The 23,338-nt window shown below is 38.3% G+C and overlaps 1 protein-coding gene across 1 annotated transcript in view; it reads left to right on the forward strand.

The window, feature by feature from the left end:
* Window positions 1-23,338, forward strand: part of LOC150095184 (small ribosomal subunit protein uS2-like) — a 153,843-nt gene that overhangs the window by 77,188 nt on the left and 53,317 nt on the right. The window contains exon 4 of the mRNA XM_090410616.1: window positions 17,527-17,646. Coding sequence (XP_090266742.1) covers window positions 17,527-17,646 — 120 coding nt within the window. The remainder of the gene's footprint in view (window positions 1-17,526; window positions 17,647-23,338) is intronic.

Raw genomic sequence — 23,338 nt, forward strand, 5'->3', positions numbered from 1 at the left:
GTGGATGCTTGGAGTGCGTTTGAGGAAAGAGAGGAATTGTATGCGAGAGACCGTTTACATTTGAATGAGGAAGGACGTAGGCATCTGGAGAGATTACTGTTCTGAAAGAGTCAGGGTGTCCAAGGGAGGATGATAGCAGGGGTGGCCTCTTGTGGGAATGGATACTTGGGAGAAAGGAGAGGATGTCAGGTAACACTGAGCCCAGTGGAGTCTAGAAGGGATAATGTTGGGTATAGAAACAATGGCATTTATATGCTTTATACTAATGCCAGGAGTATCCGGAATAAGGGAGAGGAATTGGTGGCGCAGATAGCATCAGCCTGGCCAAAAATTATTGGGATCACTGAGACGTGGTTGACAGAAGGGGATATAATAACAGGAATAGAAGTCACTGGGTATAGCCTTTTTCATCAGGATAGGAGGGGAAAGAGTGGTGGTGGGGTACTGCTTATGATAAGTGATGACCTATGTCCTCTAAGAGTGATGACCTATGTCCTCTAAGGAGGCTTGGGAAGGAAGTGAGACAAATGATTTTGAGAGCATATGGTGTGAGGTAGAGGTAGGCAAGACAGGATATTTAGTGGGGTGTTGCTACAGACCCAGGAGCACGGAGGATGGGGACCAGGAGATGTTTAGACAGCTAAGTTTGGCAAGTGCAAGAAGAATGATTGTTATGGGAGATTTTAACTACAGTAGTATAAATTGGAGAGAGGAAGATGCATGTAGCAATAGTGGAATGGAATTTCTAGAATTCTTGAGGGACAAATGTCTTAGGCAACATGTAACAAAGGGAACAAGAGGTTCAAGAGTTTTAGATTTGGTTATAGCATCAGAAGAGTTGATAATAACTGAGATGACATCTCTCCCACCAGTTGGAGAGAGTGACCATATGGTTTTGACTTGGAAAATGAATAGACATGCAGGACCATCAAAGAGACAGGAACTTATGTGGAATTATAATGCAGGTGATTATAATAGTCTTAGACGTCAAATTCGGGAAGTTTCGTGGAGGGAGGAATTGGAAGGCCGGGACATCATTAGTGGGTGGGAAATTGTTAAAAATATATTTGTTAGCAGCAATGGTAAGTTGTATACCACGAGTGAAGAAGAGGACACAACTTGGAGTAAAGTGGATGACAAACAATATTAAACAGGAATTGCATGTGAAAAAGAGGCTATGGAAGAGATATAAGGAGACAGGTGAAGAGAGGATGCGTGAAGAATATAAGACACAGGCCAGAAGAATGACTAGTGTGGTAAGGAAAGCGAAACTGGAATATGAGAGGAGATTGACCCTAAGATCCAAAGAAAATCCTAGGGAATTTTTTAGCTCTCTAGCCAGTAGGAGGAGAAATGACTGTTGAAGAATGATATTGTGGGATAAAAATGGGAATAGAGTGACTGATGCAGAGGACATAGTAGAATTGTTCAATGACCACTTTATTGGAGTATTTCATCCTGGAGGAGTCAGTTTTAATGCTAGAAGGATAGGGCAGGTTCAATGTTTAGAGGTACAGGAGAAGAGTGTGTTTCAGATACTGAGAACTCTGGATGTCAATAAAGCTTTTGGACTGGATGGCATTTCACGACGAGTTTTGAGAGAATGTGCTAGGGAACTGACAGTGCCTTTAACCTGGCTTTTCAATGAAAGTCTGGCTTCGGCAAAGGTGCCCAAGGAATGGAAGGAAGGTAAGATAGTGCCATTGCATAAGGGTGGTAACAGACTGGAAGTGTCTAATTATAGACCAGTCTGTGTGTCATCAGTAGTTGTTAAGATCTTGGAGAAAGTAGTGAGGGACCGTATACAGCACTGGGCAGATGAGGGTAATGTTATCTGTGAGAGTCAACATGGATTTGTGGAAGGGCGCTCTTGTTTTAGCAATATGCTAGCCTTTTATAATAAAGTTACAAGAGCATTAGATGAGGGAAAGGCATATACTGCAATTTTCTTAGACTTAGCAAAGGCATTTGACAGGGTTCCACATGATAAGCTGATATTTAAGTTGCAACACATGGGTCTGGATGTCAGATTGGTCAACTGGATTCAGGATTGGCTGTCTGATAGGTATCAGAGAGTTGTGTATGGTGGAGGAGTTTCAAGGAGACAGACGGGTACAAGTGGGGTACCACAGGGCTCAATACTAGGACCTATATTGTTTAACCTTTATATCAATGACATTGCCAGCGAATTGAAAGGAGATATTCAGTTGTTTGCAGATGATGCGAAGCTGGGAAGGATTATTAGTAATAGTGCAGATGTGGTAGCCCCACAAGAGGATTTGAATAAGCTAGATAGATGGACAAATGAATGGGGGTATCAGTTTAATTCAGCAAAATGTAAGGTCTTGAGGTTTGGGAAACATCGATGGGATGCTGCATACTCTATGGGAGGAGTTATATTGGAGGAAGTTGGGGAGATGAGATCTGGGGGTTGATGATTGATAGAAACCTGAAGTTTAGGGGACATATTGCAAAGGTGGTGAAGGTAACACAGAGGATTTCTGCAATTATGAGAAGGACACTGACCTGCAGAGATAAGAGGGTTATCATTCCATTGTATTAGTCTCTGATCAGACCACACTTGGATTATTGTTCTCAGATTTGGTCCCCAGGATTTAAAGGGGATAAATTAACTGTGGAAAAGATACAAAGACGGATGACAAAGATGGTCTCAGGATTGTACAAGGATAGTTATGAGAATCGGCTGAGGGAATGTGGACTGCAGAGTTTGGCGGATAGAAGGAGAGGTGAAATGATTGAGACTTTTAAACTGTTGAGAGGTGGTTACAGGGTTGACACTGGGGAGTTCTTTCACTTGGTTGAACAGTGGAAAGGAGTGATGACAAGAGGCCATCCCTGGAAGTTACGAAAGGAAACTGTGAGCAAGAGGGTGAGGAGTGGTTTCTTTGCATGGAGGGTGGTTCAGCCGTGGAATGCATTGCCTGATAGAGTGGTGAGGGCGAGAATGGTCAATGAGTTTAAGGAGTGGTATGATAGACTTTGTGTTTGTTAGTGGGGAACCTCCCCTCGATGAGTCTTGTCAGACTTTATGTTCATCATCTTGAAGGACCTCCCACAATGAGTCCTTTGACTCCGTGGAGGCCTGAATAATAATAATAATAATATTAGGAATCAGTGCAGCTTGGGGGATTTTCAAGAACTATCTAGTAGATGCAATGTCTAAATGTATTCCAAGGGTGAGAAGGTTAAATAAGGTAGGTGTGGAATGGATGAATAAAGAGATTAAGCATGCAATACAGAGGAAAAGGGCATTGCGGAGGCAGCATAAGAGAAGTGGAAATAACAGATTCCATGAGGTCTACAAAGACCAGGCAAGGAGGGTGACTTGGTTGGTGAGGGTAGCTAAAGAGAGGTATGAACAGCAGTTAGCTAATGAAGCCAAAAAGAATCCTAAGGAGTTCTTTCGATATATAGCCAGCAAAAGAAAGAATGATTAGGGAAGGATGACATTGATAGGAGAAAATAGTATAAAGACAGCTGTTGCAGAATGTGTGGTGGAGATACTTAATGAGCAATTCTTAAAGGTCTTTCAATCTTGTGAATGTGACTTCATGGAGAAATTGAGAGCAGTAGATGATGGGGAGGAGTGACTGACTGTAAGTGAGCAAGAGGTGTATTGGGAGTTGAGTAAACTGGATGTTGATAAGGCTGTGGGACTTGATAATATATCACCACTTATTCTGAAGGAATGTGCCAGGGGCTTGACATATTTTTTTAATACAAGTCTTGCAGTCGGTCAAGTCCCTAAGGAGTGGAAGGAGGGCAAGATTGTGCCACTTCATAAAGGAGGTGATCGAATGCAAGCATCAAACTATAGGCCTATCTGTGTGTCAGGTGTTGTGGTTAAGTTGTTGGAGAAGCTTGTGAGAACTAGGATCCAGAGTTGGGTTGACAACAATGGTATTTTTGATGGACAGCATGGATTGGCTAAAGGGAGGTCATGTTTTAGTAATCTACTTACTTATTACAATAAAGTAACTGCTTCCTTAGACAGAGGAGAAGAATACACAGTAATATACTTAGATTTCGCAATGTCTTTTGATAGAGTACCTCATGATAAATTGATAGTCAAACTAGAGCAGATGGGGTTGGATATTAGATTAGTGCATTGGATTGGAAACTGGCTATCTAATAGGTATGGAAGGAGTGGAAGGAGCAATTCCTTTTCCTGGATATTGCTCCCCCATACACAACAAGTTGTGTATGGGGGAGCAATATCCAGGAAAAGGAAAAGTCACTCATGGAGCGCCTCAGGGGTGTCTTTTGGGGCTATTACTGTTTAACTTATATTAACGATATAGGTGAAGATTTGGATGGAGATATTCAGTTGTTTGCAGATGATGCAAAGTTGGGATGAACCATGAAGAATAGTGAAGATGTTGTGGCCTTACAATAAGACTTGAATAAATTGAGTGATTGGGCACGGAAATGGGGGATGAGAGTTCAATGTTGCAAAATGTAAGGTTTTAAAATTTGGAAAACAAAGATGGGATGCAGAATTTATGCTTGGTGAGAATATATTATTGGAGGTAGAGGAAATAAGAGATCTGGGGGTGATAGTGGATAAGGATCTAAAATTTAGGGGACACATTGCCAAAATTGTGAAGACAACACAAAGGCTTCTGGGAATGATGCGGAGGACACCGTGTAGAAGTAGGGAGATTCTTGTTCCGTTGTATAAGGCTTTGATTTGCTGTGACCATACCTGGGCCCAACAGACCACATATGGACTGTTGTGCCCAGGTATGGTCACAGGGTTTTCAGAAGGATGAAGAGATGTTGGAAAGGGTCCAAAGGCGATTGACTAAGGTAGTTTCTGACCTCTGAAATGTCGAGTATTAGGAAAGATTGAGAAGATGTAATTTGCAGAATCTGGTGGACAGGTGGAAGAGGGGAGATAGAAACCTGTAAGTTGGTAAGGGGTTGTTAAGGGGTTAAGAATCAATGCTGAAGAAGTTTTACAGAAAATAGTGGGAGATCGGAGAGAACCAGAGGTCATCCCTGGAAACTGTATAAAGAGAGTGTGAGTAGGGGAATGAGAGACAAGTTTTATTCTTGCAGAGTTGTGAATGATTATAATGCCTTGCCTGAGAGTGTGGTGTCTGCAACGAGTTTGAGTGTGTTTAAGACACGGTATGATGAGATGTGTATGTGTGTGATAAAAGGACCTCCCAGATGAGTCTTTGACTCCATGAGGTCTTGCGGTAATAATAATAAGTATTGCAGATTATTAGTTATATAAGTGACACCTCTGAATCCACTGAGTAAAATTAACTTTACAAGTTAAGTAGCAATCATAAGGAACAGTTTTTATCTTGGTCTCCTATTCCACATCTGAAATAGTGAAAGTATGCAAACCATAATATGTGAATGGTATATGTTGCTGCTTAACAAGCTACATGTGAGCAAACCTCCTTATGCACACAGAAAAAAAAAGCAGTCTTCACTATACCTTCTTTTCACTTTTTTTTTAAAAAAACATGTAATAATTATAGCCTCTCATAGTGTGTCTTTTGATCCCATGGAAATGCTTGTGTAATAATAATGATGATACTTATACCCATTATTTTTCATATTAAAAAATGTTGCTCTTTATTTCTTTTTTTATTTTTTGACCAAGAGTGTCAGCTCTTGGTTACAAGGACAATTAAGCAACAACTTTGAATATCAGAACTATTCACTCATTTTTAGTAGTTACTAACAATGAGCTGTGTATGTGATATGCATGATGTGTGTGTGTGTGTGTGTGTGTGTGTGTGTGTGTGTGTGTGTGTGTGTGTGTGTGTGTGTGTGTGTGTGTGTGTGTGTGTGTGTGTGTGTGTGTGTGTGTGTGAAAGATACCAAGCTATTTTAAATCTGGGTGACCTGACCCACACGTAGTGCAAGTCTTAGGTAACTCGTGGTAAAGGTGGACTAAGCTCTGATCACTATTCTTAATATTTACCCTTAATCCAAAGCACATCTCCTTGAGGAGATGTATGATGCTATGCATTAAAGGCAAGGGGCCACTACCCAGACCGGTTTCGACCTTTATTGAGGTCCCATCAGTGGGAGCCAGGCTTAGAAATACCAAGGTTTAAGTAATACAGAGCTTATAAGTATTTTACCAAAACAAGTTACCATAAGGTGCTTTAACCTTATTAAAAAAATCTCAGGATGAGAGATAGGTGTAGAAAGTTTTTTACCTTGGGTATAATATACGTTAAATATACCAAGCTATTTTAAACCTGGTTTTAATCGATTTCCCAAGTAATGTATATTATACCCAAGGTAAAAAAACTTTCTACATATATATATATATTTATTTATTATTATTATTATTAGAGGGGAGGTGACTCTCATCAAAGGAGGCCATACATCACCTAGAACAACTCGTACTTTCTTGAATTCATTCACACTGGATGTACTCTACTTCAACAGGCAAACTGTTCTACTCACTGCTCTGTTTTGATGTAAATGAACTCACTGAAGCATACGTATGCTATATCAGTAGAACTACAGGTACAAGCAGTAGTGAGCTATAAGGGGCTTGTGCGAACCTTTTAAATTTTTCTCAAATTTGCGAGCCCCTTGTTCTTCTTGTTTAATAATCTTGCAAAACTAGAAAATATAATCACGGAAAATATACATGTCACTGTAATTGCTACTTGAAATTCATATGGATTTTCCGATATCTATTTAAAAAATCATCTCATTGCATTTTGTTCTGATGGAGCTAATGTAATGTTAAGAAACAAATCAGGTGTTGCAATCAAACTTCTACAAAAATTACCCAACATTGTGATTTGGCCTTGCATAGCTCATAAATTTACACTAAGCATTAGATGATTCGATAAAAAAACATTAAAGAAATAAATCATTTTGAAATATATATGGATAAATTATATGCTTTTTATCATCAATCCAAAAAATCAACGAGAATTAAATACGATTGCAAAAGACCTTGGTATCGAAATTTTAAAGATCGGCCGTGTGTTTGGACCACGATGGGCAGCTTGCAGTTTACGAACGGCTCTTGCTTTGTGGAGAAATTACCTAGCTTTATGCAAGCATTTTGCATCGAATGATAAATATAAGCGCTTTTTAAACCGACTTCTCAATTTGAAATTTTTAAAAGATCTTTTAAATGATTGATATCCTACAGGAATTATCATATCTGTCAGAAGCGCTACAAAGTCACAATATAAGTATTATAAGGGATAAGTTAGCCCCCCCCCCTCCCGCTTTTCACTGGGTACAAGCATTCATTTCATAGCAGTAATGCAAGTGTAGATGTGTCCATTTCAACTTATGTTTTCTATGAAGGTGATACACAAAAGAATTTGTGACAAATGCAATTTGTTTAGCATAATTCATATTTGAAATCAAAAGAATGGAGAGGATGGGACACTGGCATACCATGATTGCTAACCTCCAAATTGGAAAAGCTACTTAAGAAAAATTCATATTTCTTGAATAAAAGATAATGGCTTCTCCTTGAAATGAAGAAGAGATGGAGATGTACTAGGTTATAAGTTAGAGAATATAATCTACACTGTGGTTGGTGAAGATTTTAACTATTAATGACCACCTCCATTATTTTAGAGAGCAGTGCATAAAGGTGAGGACAATGGATTTATTAGTTTGATTGGCAAATTTTTATCTTCCTTTTGTGGAATAGGTTGAATTTGGTCTTACTTCCATGCTATTGCAATAGTGTAAATGACAATACAAAAGAGTAGAGAGAGAAGTTGAAAATTTATTTTTCACTTGGTTAGAGTATAATAAAATTAGTTTAATCCTTTATCCAAGTGTGAGCAAACAAAGTTTGCGCCTGAAAGTATCTTCAGGACTGGGGTAAGGTGGTACAACACCAGGGCAACTCGTTGCAAAGGTGGAGAAAGATACCAACACTCCTATCTCAGCATCTCCTATATAATGCAAAACACATCTCCTTGCGGATATGTCTAATGTTATGCATTAAGGGAAGGGCCACTACCCAGACTAGTTTCGACCTTTATTGAGGTCTCTTCAGTGGGAGCCAGGCCCAAGTGGAGATACCCAGACTAGTTTTGACCTTTATTGAGGTCTCTTCAGTGGGAGCCAGGCCCAAGCGGAGATACCAGGCAGAAGCATTAGCAGGTCATCTCTACCTATAGGAGTTGCCAAATGGTGTGCCACCCTTTTTTAATAAATTACTCTGGATTTAGAGAAAGATGTTGAAAGTTTATTTTTCACTTGGTTAGAGTATAATAAAATTAGTTTAATCCTTTATCCAAGTGTGAGCAAACAAAGTTTGCACCTGAAAGTATCTTCAGGACTGGGGTAAGGTGGTACAACACCAGGGAAACTCGTTGCAAAGGTGGAGAAAGCTACCAACACTCCTATCTCAGCATCTCCTATAATGCAAAACACATCTCCTTGCAGATATGTTTTGCGCATTGTAGGATGTGTTTTTCACATCTCCTTGCAGATATGTTTTGCATTGTAGGATGTGTTTTGCATTATAGGAGATGCTGAGATAGGAGTGTTGGTAGCTTTCTCCACCTTTGCAACAAGTTTACTGGTGTTGTACCACCTTACCCCAGTCCTAAAGATACTTTCAGGCGCAAACTTTGTTTGCTCACACTTGGATGAAGGATTAAACTAATTTTATAAGTAGAGAGAGAAAGAATATGAAATGGGTAAGAGTTCTGCAGACATGCTGAGGACTAAGGAGACATTTATCTCAGTTATCAAATATTTGTCAAATGTTTTTCTGGCAAATGACAATAGCAGGTAGGGAGTACATAGCTATATTATAGTATATAGAGATCATCTCAGATGATCTCTATATCAGCAATCCTGAATACAGTTGACCAACCTGACATCCAGACCCATCTGTTGCAACTTAAATATCAGCTTATCATGTGGCACCCTGTCAAATGCCTTCACTAAATCCAAGAAAATGGCAGTATATGCCTTTCCCTTATCTACTGCTCTTGTAACGTTATTATAAAAGGCTGGCATATTACTAAAGTTTTCTACTGTTATATCTTGATTTTCCTCTATTTCTAATATACTAAATCTGTTCTTTATCTCCAAGGCAAACTTTTCTCTTGTTTCTTTAATTTTTAATTTTCCAATATCAAATGCAGTTCTTGAACTTCTTTTCTTTCTTAATACACTTTGAAGTTTTAATTTCAACTTCATCACTAACAAGAAGTGGTCAGAACCAACATCGGCACCACGTTTGACTCTCTCACATCAATCATGGATCTTACGAATTTACTATTGATAGCAACATGATCAATTTGGTTTCTTGTACTGCTGTCTGGTGTGATCCAAGTCAACTTATGTATTTCTTGATGCTTGAATTTACTTCTTCCAATAACAAAGTTGTTCATTTCACAATAGGATACAAACATCATGCCATTTTCATTTCGGTCTCCACAAGTCTCCAAACCTAAGGAGTTTACTTCAGCACATGACCTTTTACCCACTTTTGCATTAAGATCACCAATGAGTATTATCATATCGTATTTTGGAATAGAATTTATTACCTTTTGGAGTTGTTCATAAAAGCATTCTTTTATTTCTTCATCTGCATCACCTGGACAATAGAAAGTTTGACAAATTTGGAATAGAACTTGGCTTTTATAATTCTCTTGTTTACTGGTTCCCATTCCATCAGGCTTTTGGGTTCAGTATTAGTGGAACTCCTTTTTCATGCTTCTCCTCTAATACGGAGTACAATATTGTCTTGTCTTTATTTATAAGTCTACCAAAACCAGTCTATCTGAGTTCACTGATGCCTAAAATATCTAACTTGCATTTGTTACCTGCCTAGTTTTTCCTACGTGGTACAGCGTTCTGACATTCCATGATCCAATCTTTAAAATTTTTTGTGGCTTCATAAGTGACTCTTTCAACAACAACGGTTCCAAAAGGCTATCCCCTTGGTTTGTTATATATACGTTATCGATATCAGACCAAGCTAGATAACCGTCTTCTGGGATCTTGCTAGTCATGTTTGTCGCCAGGAGCATTTGTTCGTCGAGATTTGCAGTTTCCATAATCAGATGATCTTTACATGGAGAGGTGATTAATCTTTCTCCAAACCCCGAAGGGGACCCGGCTATATACCCCTGGGAAGTCTCCATTTATCACTTACGATACACAGGAGTGCGGTTGGGTTATTCTACTACCCACCCCAACACAGGGAGTATGGAGTAATTACTTTGAAAAATTGCTGAATGAAACAATCAGTGACAGCACAGTGGTAAAAAAAACACTCAAGGCATGCAATCAATAATACATATCTGTAATTGAAGTAGAAAAGGCCATCAAAAGCCTGAAATGTGGAAAGGCAGCAGGAGTAGATGATATTCGACTAGAAATCCTCAAGTATAGAAGCATAAAAGTCTTGCTGTGGCTGCACCACATAGTTCAGAAGGCCTGGACAGAGGGATGAATTCCAGATGATTGGAGTAGAGCACTCATAGTATCCATATACAAAAAGGGAAATAAAACTGAATGTGAGAATTACAGAGGTATTTTCCTACTGAGTGTTCCTGGTAAGATTTATGCAAATGTACCTGAGAAATGGTTGAAAATGTGGAAGGGAAGCTTGGTGAAGAACAAGCTAGTTTCAGGAGAAATAGAGTCTGTCCGAATCAGATTTTCACTTTATGACAAATAGTTGAGAAATCGTGGGAATATAACAAAGATTTGTATTTAAGTTTAGTACACCTACAAAAGGTATATGACAAAGTGCCAAGAGAAAAGCTATTCAAAATGCTACATCATATGGTATCAATGGGACATTATATCAAGCAATACCTTGATTTACTGTGTTTCACTCAGGATTTCTCCATGAATGCAGGTCAAAGATTCCTCCAACAATCTCAGTCTTGAGCCTCTCTGCCATGTTATACCCATAGATTTCACTAATGGATTTTCCCATCTTTGTAGGTGGTCTTCCTGGTTTTCTCTTTATTCTTGGTTGTCAGTTCCGGCTATATGATCTGCCCATCTTATCTTGCTTTCATATACTACAGTTACCACATCTTTTTATGTCTGATCTCTTTCTTAGTTCCGTGTTTCTAACATGTTCCATTTTGCTGATGTTACAAATCCTATGTTCTATTGCACGCTGAGTTATTCTGAGAGTATCTTCTTCTTTTCTTGTTATATTCCATGTTTCTGATCCATATGTGAGTGATGGAAGAATATCACTATTAAATAGTTTTGCCTTTGCAGAGATGTCAAGATTTAGATCAAGCAAAATTTAGTCTCTGAATTGTGAGTTAGCAGTTAGAATTACTGCAATTCTAGTACAGGAAGATGGTTTGGAGTTAAATCTTGTTTTGACAAGAATGTACATTATCAATATGGATCATGTTATGAAGGAACGTGGTATTAAACCTGATATCAAAATTGGAGATGTTAATCTCAGCTCTTTACTTGATGCAGATGATGTTATATCTCTAAATAAATTCAGTAAAGTCTGCAGGATTTCCTGACTAAAATGAAAAACTGTTGTAATAAATTTGGTATGAAAAATTAGCAACAAAAAGACAATGAAAATAGAAGTTCTTGGCTTAATATGAAACAAGGAATTTATAATTTCAAAATTATTTTTATTTTTCAACATAATCTCCCTTAAGACTAAAACATTTATTCCAGCGATGCTCCAGCACCATTATCCCATCCTTGTAGATGGGATAATGGTGCTGTTATCAGAGTATAAGGGTATTTTGCAGATATCAGTAATATCTGCAAAATACCCCTCTACAGCTACAGTCACATCTTGATTCGAAGTTATTCGACTAAATTGAATAACTGTTGTAATAGATATGGTATGAAGGTCAGCAATAAAAAGACAAAGACAATAAAAATAGGCATCATCATTGAAAATGTCAACTGCATTGTGAATGGAGAACCTGTGGAACAAGGTAAAACATTTCAGCTACTTAGGCACAATTTTTAGTGAAGATGGTAAATTAAATATGGAAATAGACAATAGAATCAACAAAGCTGGTATACTAGGAAGTCAGCTGAATAAATTTATATGAAATAAGAAAGAAATTAGTCAAAACACTAAATTAGCTGTATACGAGACGGTGTTCAAACCAATTTTGTAACCAATTTTGTCACTTGACCAGACTAGGTCACAGACCTGAGAGTCCTCAGATAGATTAGGAGCATGAACAGATAGCATCAGTGGCAATATCATATTAAAATCAAGGATATTAGGAAAGAACTTGACATTGTTAGCATCCAGGAATGTGTTAACAGAGCAAATCTCAGGTGGTATGCAAGATCTTCATGTAGTACTATCATAATATCCTTCAGAAATTTGATGATGATGATGTGAGAGATATACTGTTAAATTTATTAGTGTGTTTCTAGAACATATTAGCTTGAAACAAAGATAGTAAGAATGCATGATTTGAAAAGACTTCGTTTATTCTGAAAAGAGTGTAGTATTTTTTTTTTCTTCAATAAATCCTAATCCTGTTGCCTCCTCTTTTGAGAGGGTTGCACCTGATGAACTGTCCTTTTCCATTCTTCTCCATCTCTTGCTTCTGTAAGGCTCTTGCCCATCCAGTCTTGGATGTTGTTTTTCCATTGCAGTCTGGGTCATCCTCTTCCTCTCCTTCCCTCGCAATACTATTCTTGGGAGCTCTCCAGAAGAACCCCTCATCAAATGTCCCGCAAACACCATTTTCTTCTTTGGATACTAGCCATATAGTCTATTTCACCTTGAATCTTTTATGAACCTCTTCATTACTCTCTCTTTCAGTCAAGCTGATATGATCCATTTTTCTCAAGCACCACATTTCAAACGCATTTAATCAGTCAGTCATCTCCTTATTTGATCATCCAGGACTCGCCTCCATATGTCCCCATGCTCCAGATCATTGTCTTGAGGATTCTAGACTTTTAACTTACTTTAATCTTACTTTTAACTTTTTGTTCAGATTTCTGTTTCCAAATATGTGATATATTTGGAAAAATGCTGCTTTTGTTTTTGTTTTTAATTCTTTTCTTAATAGTAGTATGGTGGCTGCTCTTCTGTGCATGATACCCAGACCAATAGTTAGATTTATTGTCTTCTGTTATCCAGCTCCCAAGGTATTCAAAACTTTTTACATTCTCTATTCTTTGTCCATTCAAAATGATTTCCATCCCATTTCCTTTCCTTGAAATCGTTCACTTTTTGTCTCTGAAATGTTTATTTTATATCTCTGATTTTGAAACCTGTTCAATCTATGCAAAGTTCTTTGTAAACCTTCCTCTGTTTTGCTCATGAGTATGATATCATCTGTGTATCTTATATTATTTATTAGAGGTCCATTTATCTTTATTCAATCCTTCAGGTTTTCCAAGGCCTCTCTCATCATCCATTCACTATAGACATTAAGAAGTCAGGACATCCCACAACCTTGCCTCACACCCTTCCTTATAGGGATCCATTCAGTATCCTCTCCTTCAAATCTAACCCTGGCTTCTTGAGTTTTATATATTCTAAACAGCAGTCTGATAATTTTTCCATCTATTCCTATTTTATGCATAATATCAAATAAAACAGAGTGATTAACATTATCGAAAGCTTTTTCATAAATCTTTATTGCACTCTGTCTTTCTTCTCTCCAGTTCATCGTAACATCTAAAAATGTGTTTTCTGATTTCTTCCAGATCACTGGATGAATGACAGAATCTTCCTCATTTGAACGAGCAGAATTAAGCATGTGATTGGATAGTGTGCTGGTTCTAGTTCTGCCATATATAGTTTCTCTTTCTCTCTGACCAAATAGGGCACATTGCAGTTACACCAAAGATGATCGACTCCTTTAGGCTGTTATGTTTAGGTGTACTGAGTAAGGAACAGAATTTGGACAGAGGAGTTAGCGAAGTGTAGATTTGAAATTTCTTGAGAATTCTATCATTCTCTCTCTATATATGTGTGTGTGTGTGTGTGTGGTCTAATACAATACATACATTAGGTAGTGAACAACTGGGCCTGGATTATCAGATCCAGTAAGGCTAGGTTCAGTTAGAGGGTAAATCTCAATAGATCATGGTAGTATGGTGACTGCTCTTCTCTGCATGATACTCAGACCAGTATGTAGGTCATTTGCAGGTGATGTGGTTCCCGCACATCACACCTGAATATGCAGTGTAGGACACAGCAGTTGAATAGTCTCAATGCTTCCGTTCTACAGGCTTCGTCGCCAGGGAGATTGCACCATAAAAGTATGAAAGGAAGAACTCCTGCTAGCTCTTACTTTCAACTCACGAGGAATGAACAGTGTTATCCCACATTAAGGAGCTAAAAGTGTTCAGTCCATGCAGCTTCCTTTATACAGTATAGTTTAGGCCCTCGCAATACCAGGTCAGGCTTTCACAGATTAGGCCAGTTAAACATTGCACCTTGATCTTTGACCAAACACATAAATCTCTACCCTACCAGTGCACCAGTCTAGACTAATTTTCACCTACCGTACACTGCTCTTGCAACTTGTCATTGGTAAAATCATCGATGTCATCCCATCAAGACCACCAACCCAATCCAAGTCCATCATTAGAGAGTCAGACAAGATGTGTCCCAATGTTTGCTAAGCTGAGGCAGGGTGTAGTCTCCTCTACTTTGAGGAAAATCAAGAGATCTGCAGAACACTTTTCAACTTGTTTGTAGCAGGCTAGCTCTGTTAACACCTTCCAAAACAGCAGAACTTCTTTTCACATTTGGGTCATTATTCTGTAGTGCCTTCATAGCCATCTTAACTTAATTTAAAGAATCTTTAAGAACACTGATTAAATAGAGTGGAAGAGGAAAGGTTAGCAAAACTTATTTTCCAGGATGGCAGGAAAAAGACCCAGAGAAGGACTATGATCTATGTCATTTGTTACAGTGAAAAGTGCCTTAGAAGATAGAATTATAAGATCTGTTAATATTAGTTTTGACAAAAGAGATTAATTTGGAGGAAATTTTTCAATAGAAAGATAGTAATTATGTAACTTTTTCATGTAGATTGCTGACATAACATTTTGTCCCCCCCCCCCCCCCGACAATACATGTTAGGAAACTATGGATAGTTTTCTCCAATGGCAGGTCATTATTCTTGGTGAGGTTTTTTTTTTTTTTCTTTTGGTAATGGTCAATATTTTTTATGGCCTCTAAGATACTGTATCCACAATTTTGTATCTTTCAGCTAAGCTGCTATAGCTCTGCTACTTGTGATATAAATGTTCAAAGGTTGCAATTGTCAATTGGTCCATAATTGCAATAAGCTGGTGGTACTGAGAAGCAACGGTACCACTTTCATATTCAGATTCAAATCTGTTAATGTAAGATGACTTGGTGCATTATCAAGAAGCAAGAAAACTTGGAATAGTGCAGATGCTACCCATGAATTTTTTTGAACTTGCATAGCCAGCAGTGTCACCCTATGAACACCACTGAAAACCCAAGAGGTTTCAAAGTAGTAAACTTCAAATGGCTTTAGTTTGTAGTCTTTTGAAGCTTTACCCTGCAGCAGAGTTAGACAGTCCTTTGGAACTTTTGTTTTCTCTGTTGCAATGCAAGTCCCTGGCAGGATCTTCTTCTGGAAAAGATCTTGAACAGTTCAGTACCCAATCATTGGTTTTTTCCTATTTTAATTCTGAATCCAAACTGTTAAGTGTTGGGTGTTTTATTTCTTTGACAGTATGTCATTTTTAGAAATATTACAGAGGAAATTTGTAATTATACTCAGCAATGCAGGAGGCTGAGTATAATCACAATTTTTTTTGTATGTCTTAAAATTTTTATTGGCATTATAAAAATGACTAATTGAAGATCTGCTACATTCAGATAGCTTAAGTCCATTTTAGTTTCTGCTGAAATCAGTAGATATTTTTGATACTAATCACTTTTGCAATCACTTCATTTGTTTTCCATATTTCAAGGGTAATAAAAACTAGTATGGTAATATATAAACATTCCCATCATTAACAAGTGGAATATGTTTGGCAAATGATGAACAGCCATTACACCACCAACTAATTATTGTTATTATTCATGACATCTCCAAAGAGTCCGAAGACTCATCGCAGGAGGACACTAACTGTACAACTCTCTCCACTACTACCAATCACCTACATCACGCTATCTACCGCCCACCACCACCACCACCGCTAGTATTTTTTGTCTGTAGATTGCGTGTGTTCTGAAGGGCCGATTTGTCTGTATGCAGGATGAAAAACCAGAGTTTCCAGGAGGAAAAAACCTGCTACCTCCGTATGAGATAGCAGGTTATAGAGAATCGAACTTAGGCCTTTTCTAATCTAAGGGTGCAACATATCGATTAGAAAGGGCCTAAGTTCGATTCAATTTGCATTGCACATTGTAAAAATGTTCATAAGCACAAGGTGTTGAGCAAATGAATTGGAGGCTCTGTTTATTAGTCTGCAATGTTCATAAGTGTGGTGATCATTTCCTGAAAGTTAAAGTAGTGATCCACCTGTATTTGCAAAGCACATTATGTCTGGACCCAGTTTTCATGCAATTTATAAGATAACTGACAAAATAATTACACTACTTGACTTGAATGTAAAAAATTTCATATTGATAGCAGGAAAAAAGACTCAAAGGAATACTCAGATCTAGAAAGAAGAAAAACCCTTGGAAGTCTGAAATGTAAAATATGATGACAATGGAGTACTGACAGTTAACCAATTAATTTGGAAGAAAATTGTCAATGGAACATTAGTACTGATGATATCATGACAGTGCTACCCTATACACCCTCTGAGGGTACATATCAAGAAGCTGATATTAGTTATATTAATTGATATGGTCACACAAATAATGAAAAGTATAGTTTAGTTTGTGGAAATTATTATTCCTGATACCTCCAAGGAGTCCGAAGACTCATTGCGGGAGGACACCTACAACTGTCTCAACCACTACACCGAGCCTCTACTACGAATCATCTCCATCAACGCCATCTACCGCCCACCTCCACCACAACTAGTATTTTTTTTGTCTGTAAATTCCGTGTGTTCTTAAGGGCCGATTTGTCTGTATGCGGGATGAAAAACCAGAGTTTCCGGGAGAAAAAACCCTGCTACCTCCGTATGAGATCGGCTAACTCACCTTCGATTGAAATCGTCCAGATAAAGACTCCTCCCGTCGCTACGAGAATCGAACTTAGGCCTATTCCAATCGAAAGGCGCAATGTACCGTCGTTCTTCTATTCAGATGAAATTATACGCAAATTTTTATTGCCACTTTAACATTCAAAAAACAGTGACAAATAGAAATTGTCTGTTGGGACAAAATTTGTCCATAGCCTGATAAACAGAATTATTTCACTTAATTGATGTTCTTATTCAGAGATTTCCAAAATGACGAAACTCTTTTATCTTTAAAATTTATGTAAGTATTTTAAATAAAAAAACATTGTACATACCTTGACATTGCATATCAAGAAATTATTAACTTTAAGAAAAGCTTAGTTGTTATGAATGAATAAATATATATTCGTGCTATTCCAGACTGAAAAAGAAGAACAATCCCAAATTCAAGCGCCAGTTGCAGGTACAGAAACTCGAGAATATCCTTCAGAACAGTGGGGAGGTGGGGATGCCGGTGTTTCACAACCAGAAATAAGTGATGTAAGTTTAAGAATTATTTAGTGCAATGTATATGAATAGTTTCTGTGCATGTTTTGGAAGAAACAGCTAAGAAATTAATTTTACAATAATTTTCTACCTGTCAACCTAGTAAATAAGCACGTGAAAATGATGAAAAGTTAGTAAACTTTTCATCATTTTAATATCTGGAAAATATCAATCGTATTTTCAGTATGAATTACTAAATATGAAATCTTTAGGTATTTTCAATTGAATGGAGTTTTGATTTTATGAGAAATTACATTATCGGTTTTCTGTGGTAGGGTCCACTTAGACTGGATTGTTCTCTGTTGATACTATCATACTATGGTGGTCTGTTACTAATCTAAGTATCTGCCATTTCTAGTCATTGATTCATCATTGTTAGTCTATATAGTAATGAACACATTAACAAGGTGTGATGCTAGATGTTTTGCATCAGCCAAAATAGGCTGGTGTATAGCCCACACATGTTGTTGCCTAAGTCTATGAATGGAGTTTTGATGAACCTGGCAGGTATTGTCATCACCAAACATCTTATTGTCAAGTATTGTCCTTCTCTAGGACAATACTTGACATTATCAAGATGTTGGAGGAATTGGTAACTAAACCCATAGATAGTAAACAACTTCCATCACCAAACTTATTGGAAGTTTTAATGATTTTTCCATATTTGTGTCTCCAACCAGTCTGACCTTAGATTATTCATCTCTCAGTCATAAGGTTTTAAAGTTCAGAAGTTCAAACAGTGAGATCTTCATGGGTTGGGGGTTTTCTTTGTTCACAATGGAAAGTAGTTTCCTTTCTCCAAACTGCTGTCTAAAATGAAAAGAAATATCAAGGTATTTAGAGATGTTAGCAGTGACCTTATTCATCTATCCACCAGATAATCTTTTTCATCCTCATAACACACTAGACCTTTTCTTAACTAGATCTTTCCACTTATACTATAGATAATCTTCTCCTAGTTTTTTATTTGAAGGTGAGCTAGCTAGTGTCATATGAGTAGCAACATTTTCCTCCCAGACAGTCAGCTTTTTCATCCTGCAAAACAGGAAAACCAGCCAGAACATCATTCTGTTTATAGACATAAAACACAGCCTTCAAAGTACTGCTTTCTTGGACTGTAATGTCAAATACCCACAAACAACTTGGTAACTCAGTCCATAATATAAGTTTCCATTTTTAAAAATGTTTTGGCCAGCCACTCATTTAGTATTGCGGTGGTACCAAATGGACATCTGCAATATTTCTTATTTCTCTTTTATGAGATTTGATTACTATTTCTGCTCTCTCCTGATTGCAATCTGCCCCATTGTTCAAACTTCTGACTGCAAGTATGTTTCTCTAACAAGCATTCTAAAATGGTCTGGTCTGGTGGGGGGGGGGGGGGTATTCTGGTCTCTTTCCAAGACTTTGGGTGCATCTTGTGCCTATTCATGTTCCACTTCCTCTCACATTCAGCAGATAAGTTTTTCATCACCAAAGAATAACTAATCTCATGGCATCATTCTTCTTCCACTCATGATAAAATATCATCTCTTGCTATACCAAGAGCATTTGACGGCAATACCTTCTTTGGTCTTTTGCTAGAGAGACATTAGAAGAATCCTGAATGCTGTAGACAGATGCCAATAAGTCTTCTGGACTTCATGGTATTTTTTTCCTAGTTATTCTGCTCAAATTTCATGATCTAGAATTCATCATATATGATATGTCCTATAATCTCTAGTCTTTGTACTCTTCTAGCATCTGTTCTTCACCATGGAAGTATTCAAAAAAAAAAAAAAAATAGTTGTTAGCCATGAGACTCATTCCAACTGTTTCACTACCCAAAATTACACAAGTTAACAACCATTGTGTGGATTTTTCCACTCTTGATCCACATATCTTTGGCCATCATTGCATGTCTTATGTTCAAAAGTGGATAAAAGTTGATAGAAACTTGAGTGGTTGCACTTGACTTTGCAGGATATTTGATAAGGTTTAGCATATACCTGCTTGTCTTACAACTATAATTTTTATTATCTACTTTCCTCCCTTTACAACTGGGTTGTTGGTTTCCTCTCTAATAATTGTCAGGGTGAATTTTTCTTTTAGGATTTCTCCATCAGTGCAGGAATGGCCCAATGATCTGTACTTTATCTTAATCTCCTGTTATACTTAATGACCTCTCAATAACCTGACGACCTCTTTGACTTTGGCAATACACTCAGTTTGTCAGACCTTGTAATGCTCTCATACATCTTCCATAGTCAGTACTCTAAAAACTGATCTTGAGATTTTCCAGTCAAAGGGGTGATTTATTTTTCAGTTTACTATTTTTCTCTTTAAAGAGATTTTTTTTTTTTTTTTTCACACAGAGTGTAATAACACAAGTGTTCATTCCAATGGTGCAGTGACCAAATAAATAATATATCCATTTAATGAAACTAAAACATTATATACATTTAAATGACATTACATAAATAACTACAAAATTAACTGGATCCAACACTTGCAAAAATAAGTCTACACTTTACAGATTTTCTTACCGAAAATAAAATCATTCATTCTCTGACTCATTCTATAACTGGTTTGTTTAACATATCTATAACCATGTCTACCAGACTAAACACTCTGTCTAGACAGGGAAACTCTGATGAACAAAATGTTCATCAGAGTTTCCTTGTTAGGCCCTTTCCTGAAAACATAGAACTACCTCTTCACTTCCAAGGGATCTTTTTTTGTACCAGAGAAAGAAGTTTCTTCTATTACTTCATAAACAACATATCTATGTTGAGCTCTTCACGATAAGCCACTTTACAGTTCCAGATTTTACTAATTCCATCATCTTTTTCCATTAGAATAATAATAAATAGATCTGGTGTCCTTAAGACAGAAGACGGAACTTTTATTATTATGTGACACCTCCAGGGAGTCCAAAGACTCGTCAAGGGATAGTGTGCTAATTGCATCGAACAATTGATCCCTTCCAAACTACTACTAACTGCACTCAAACTTGCTTAACTTTTTGTGTGAGCTATTAGTAGCAGAGGCTCTAACAATCGACCAACCCAGATTAGTCTTTGACTCCATGGGGTCTTGGGTAATAATAATATTGCTGCACTCACCACCCTCTAAGGCAATGCACTACTTTTTATTTAGTGTTTCCTTGAACTTTGAATTAGAATGTCAACTCCAAATATCTTCTTTTATTTTCTAAACACTTGTTGACAGTCTCAACTCTTCCAGTTTAAAGATTCACAGTGCTATGATTCCTTTTCGGAATCTTCTATTAATATTCTCCAAACTGTCACATAAATCTTAAAATCTTCCTAAGAACAAATTCTCTGGTTGCCGTTCACAACTTTTTATTCTCTCCCCACTTGTTTTTCTTGTTCCCTGGATAGCGAACACTCTCTCCGTTAGCTGTCAATCACCCATTAATCTCCTCGGTGAATATATACAATTCACGTAAATAGCAAGCAAGAAGTTATGGCCAACACATTTTCTTCATTGGTGTAATGACAATGTCTTTACAAACATACATACATACATCTTCAAGGCCCACCTTTCCTAATTGGGTTGTGGGGACAACAGCTGCAAGAGGAACTTCCAATGGTCACGATCCTCTGCCACCAAGCTCAGGTGTTCTGGTGGGATTCCCAAACATGTCCACCCAAGGTTTTGGATATAATCTATCCAGCAAGTCCTTGGCCTTCCACGTGGCTTCCCACCCTCTGTCTTGGCAAAGAGGGCTTGCTGAGGGAACCTCTCTTGTGGCATTCTGACCAGGTGCCCATACCAACGTAACTGTGATCTCTCAACACGGAGAAGCAGCGGTTGAGTATTGAGGGTTTCCAGAATTGCAGAGCTTCTGACTCTGTTGAGTCTTGTCAGCCCCGCAACCCCTCGAAGGAACCTCATTTCAGCCGCTTGGATTCGTGTCTGCATTCTTTCGGTCATTACCCAACTCTCATGACCATAGGTGAGGATGGGGACATAGACTGTATTGAAGACAGCCAGCTTTGCCTTCTGGGTTAACTCCCGCTTCAATACTACCGAACGGCCAAGCTCCCGCAATATTGAGCTTGCTAAGCCAATTGGAGTATCTAGCTCTACTTCTCATTTTCCATCATTCGTGAATATGGACCCAAGGTATTTAAACTTCTCCACCTGCCTCATTGGGACTCCACTTACATGTAGAGTGCACTGGGATGGTTGTCTTGAGACCACAAATGTTTCAGTTTTGGCCACACTGATCTTCATTCCAGCATCTGCACAAACAGCTACAAACCTATACAGATTCTGCTGGAGGTCATCTGTGGAAGAGCTAAGCAGAACTAGGTCATCTGCAAAAAGCAGATGTCCACTACATCTTCCAATTCTGACACTCACTGCCTTGGCTGTGCCTATCAATCCAGTCCATAAATATTATGAAAAGGAGGGATGACAGAACACACCCTTGGCAGAGGCCAACAGAGACTGTGAAAGGTTCAGACTTTGTGCTGTTTACCCTGACACAAAAACTCTGAGCATTCATACAGGGACTTGATGGCAGCTAATAGTTGGCCATCCACTCCATACTCCTGTACTACTTGCCAAAGCTTATCCCGAGGAACCCAGTCATATGCCTTCTCCAAGTCCACAAAACGTGTAGACATTCTTGGCATATTCCCAAGATTTCTCAAAGACTTGCCTTAAAGTGAAGATTTGGTCAGTTGTGCTTCTACCAGGACGAAAGCCACATTATTCTTCCTGGAACTTTGACTCAACTATGCTCCTGCACCGTCTTTTCAAGCACTTAGCATACACTTTCCCAGCCAGCCTGAGCAGAGAGATTCCATAGTTACTGCAATCCTTCTGGTCTCCCTTCTTGAAGACTGGTATTATTATGCCTGTCTGCCATTGCTTTGGTGCTTGCCCAGATATGCAAGCAGCCTGACACACTTGAGTCAGCCAGAGAACACTATCTCAATTTAAAGCTTTTAGCATTTCGGGCCGAATTTCATCATCGCCAGCAGCTTTTGCCCGATTTTAGCGATTTTATTGCTAAATGGACCTTTTCTGCTATGAGACTAGTCATTGCCCCAATCTGCACCTCTTGGATGTCCACAACTGTTGGGCCACCTGGGTTAAGAAGGCTCAAAGTATTCCCTCCATCTGTGGAGGATATCCTTCTCAGTTGTTAAAAGTGCACCATCAGAGGCCTTAATTGCCCTTGCTGTGCATGATTTCCTCCCTCAAAGGCAGCATTTGGTCTGCCAGAATACTTTGTTTGCATTTGCATAGGATGAGTCTAATCTTTCTCCAAAGGATTCCCAAGCCTTCTGTTTTGCTGTCTTTACTGCCTCAGCAGCAGCTTTTCGTGCCTCAGCATACTGCAAACGCATCTCAGGTGACCTGACCCTAAGCCATTTTAGGTAGGACTCCTTTTTTGCCCAGACAGTTTTTTGGACTTCTTGGTTCCACCAAGGTGTCCTTTTCTCACTGCCTGTTGCCACGCCGAGCCGCTTTCTGCCACAGCATGAGAGTGCAGAGGCAGTGACAGCTGTTCTGAACAGCTTCCACTCCTCCTCAATATCTGCAGTATGCTTGGGAATCTCTTTGAACCTGGAGGAAATGTCATCTGCAAAATTCTTCCTCACAGCCTCATTTTCCAATGTCTCCCATTTCACGCGGTATAGCTGCTTAGGCCTACCAGCGTTGATGG

Source organism: Typopeltis vanoorti, chromosome 20 (assembly GCF_054136105.1).
Source record: "Typopeltis vanoorti isolate ZY-2024b chromosome 20, IOZ_Tvanoo_1.0, whole genome shotgun sequence".
Lineage (NCBI taxonomy): Eukaryota > Metazoa > Arthropoda > Arachnida > Uropygi > Thelyphonidae > Typopeltis > Typopeltis vanoorti.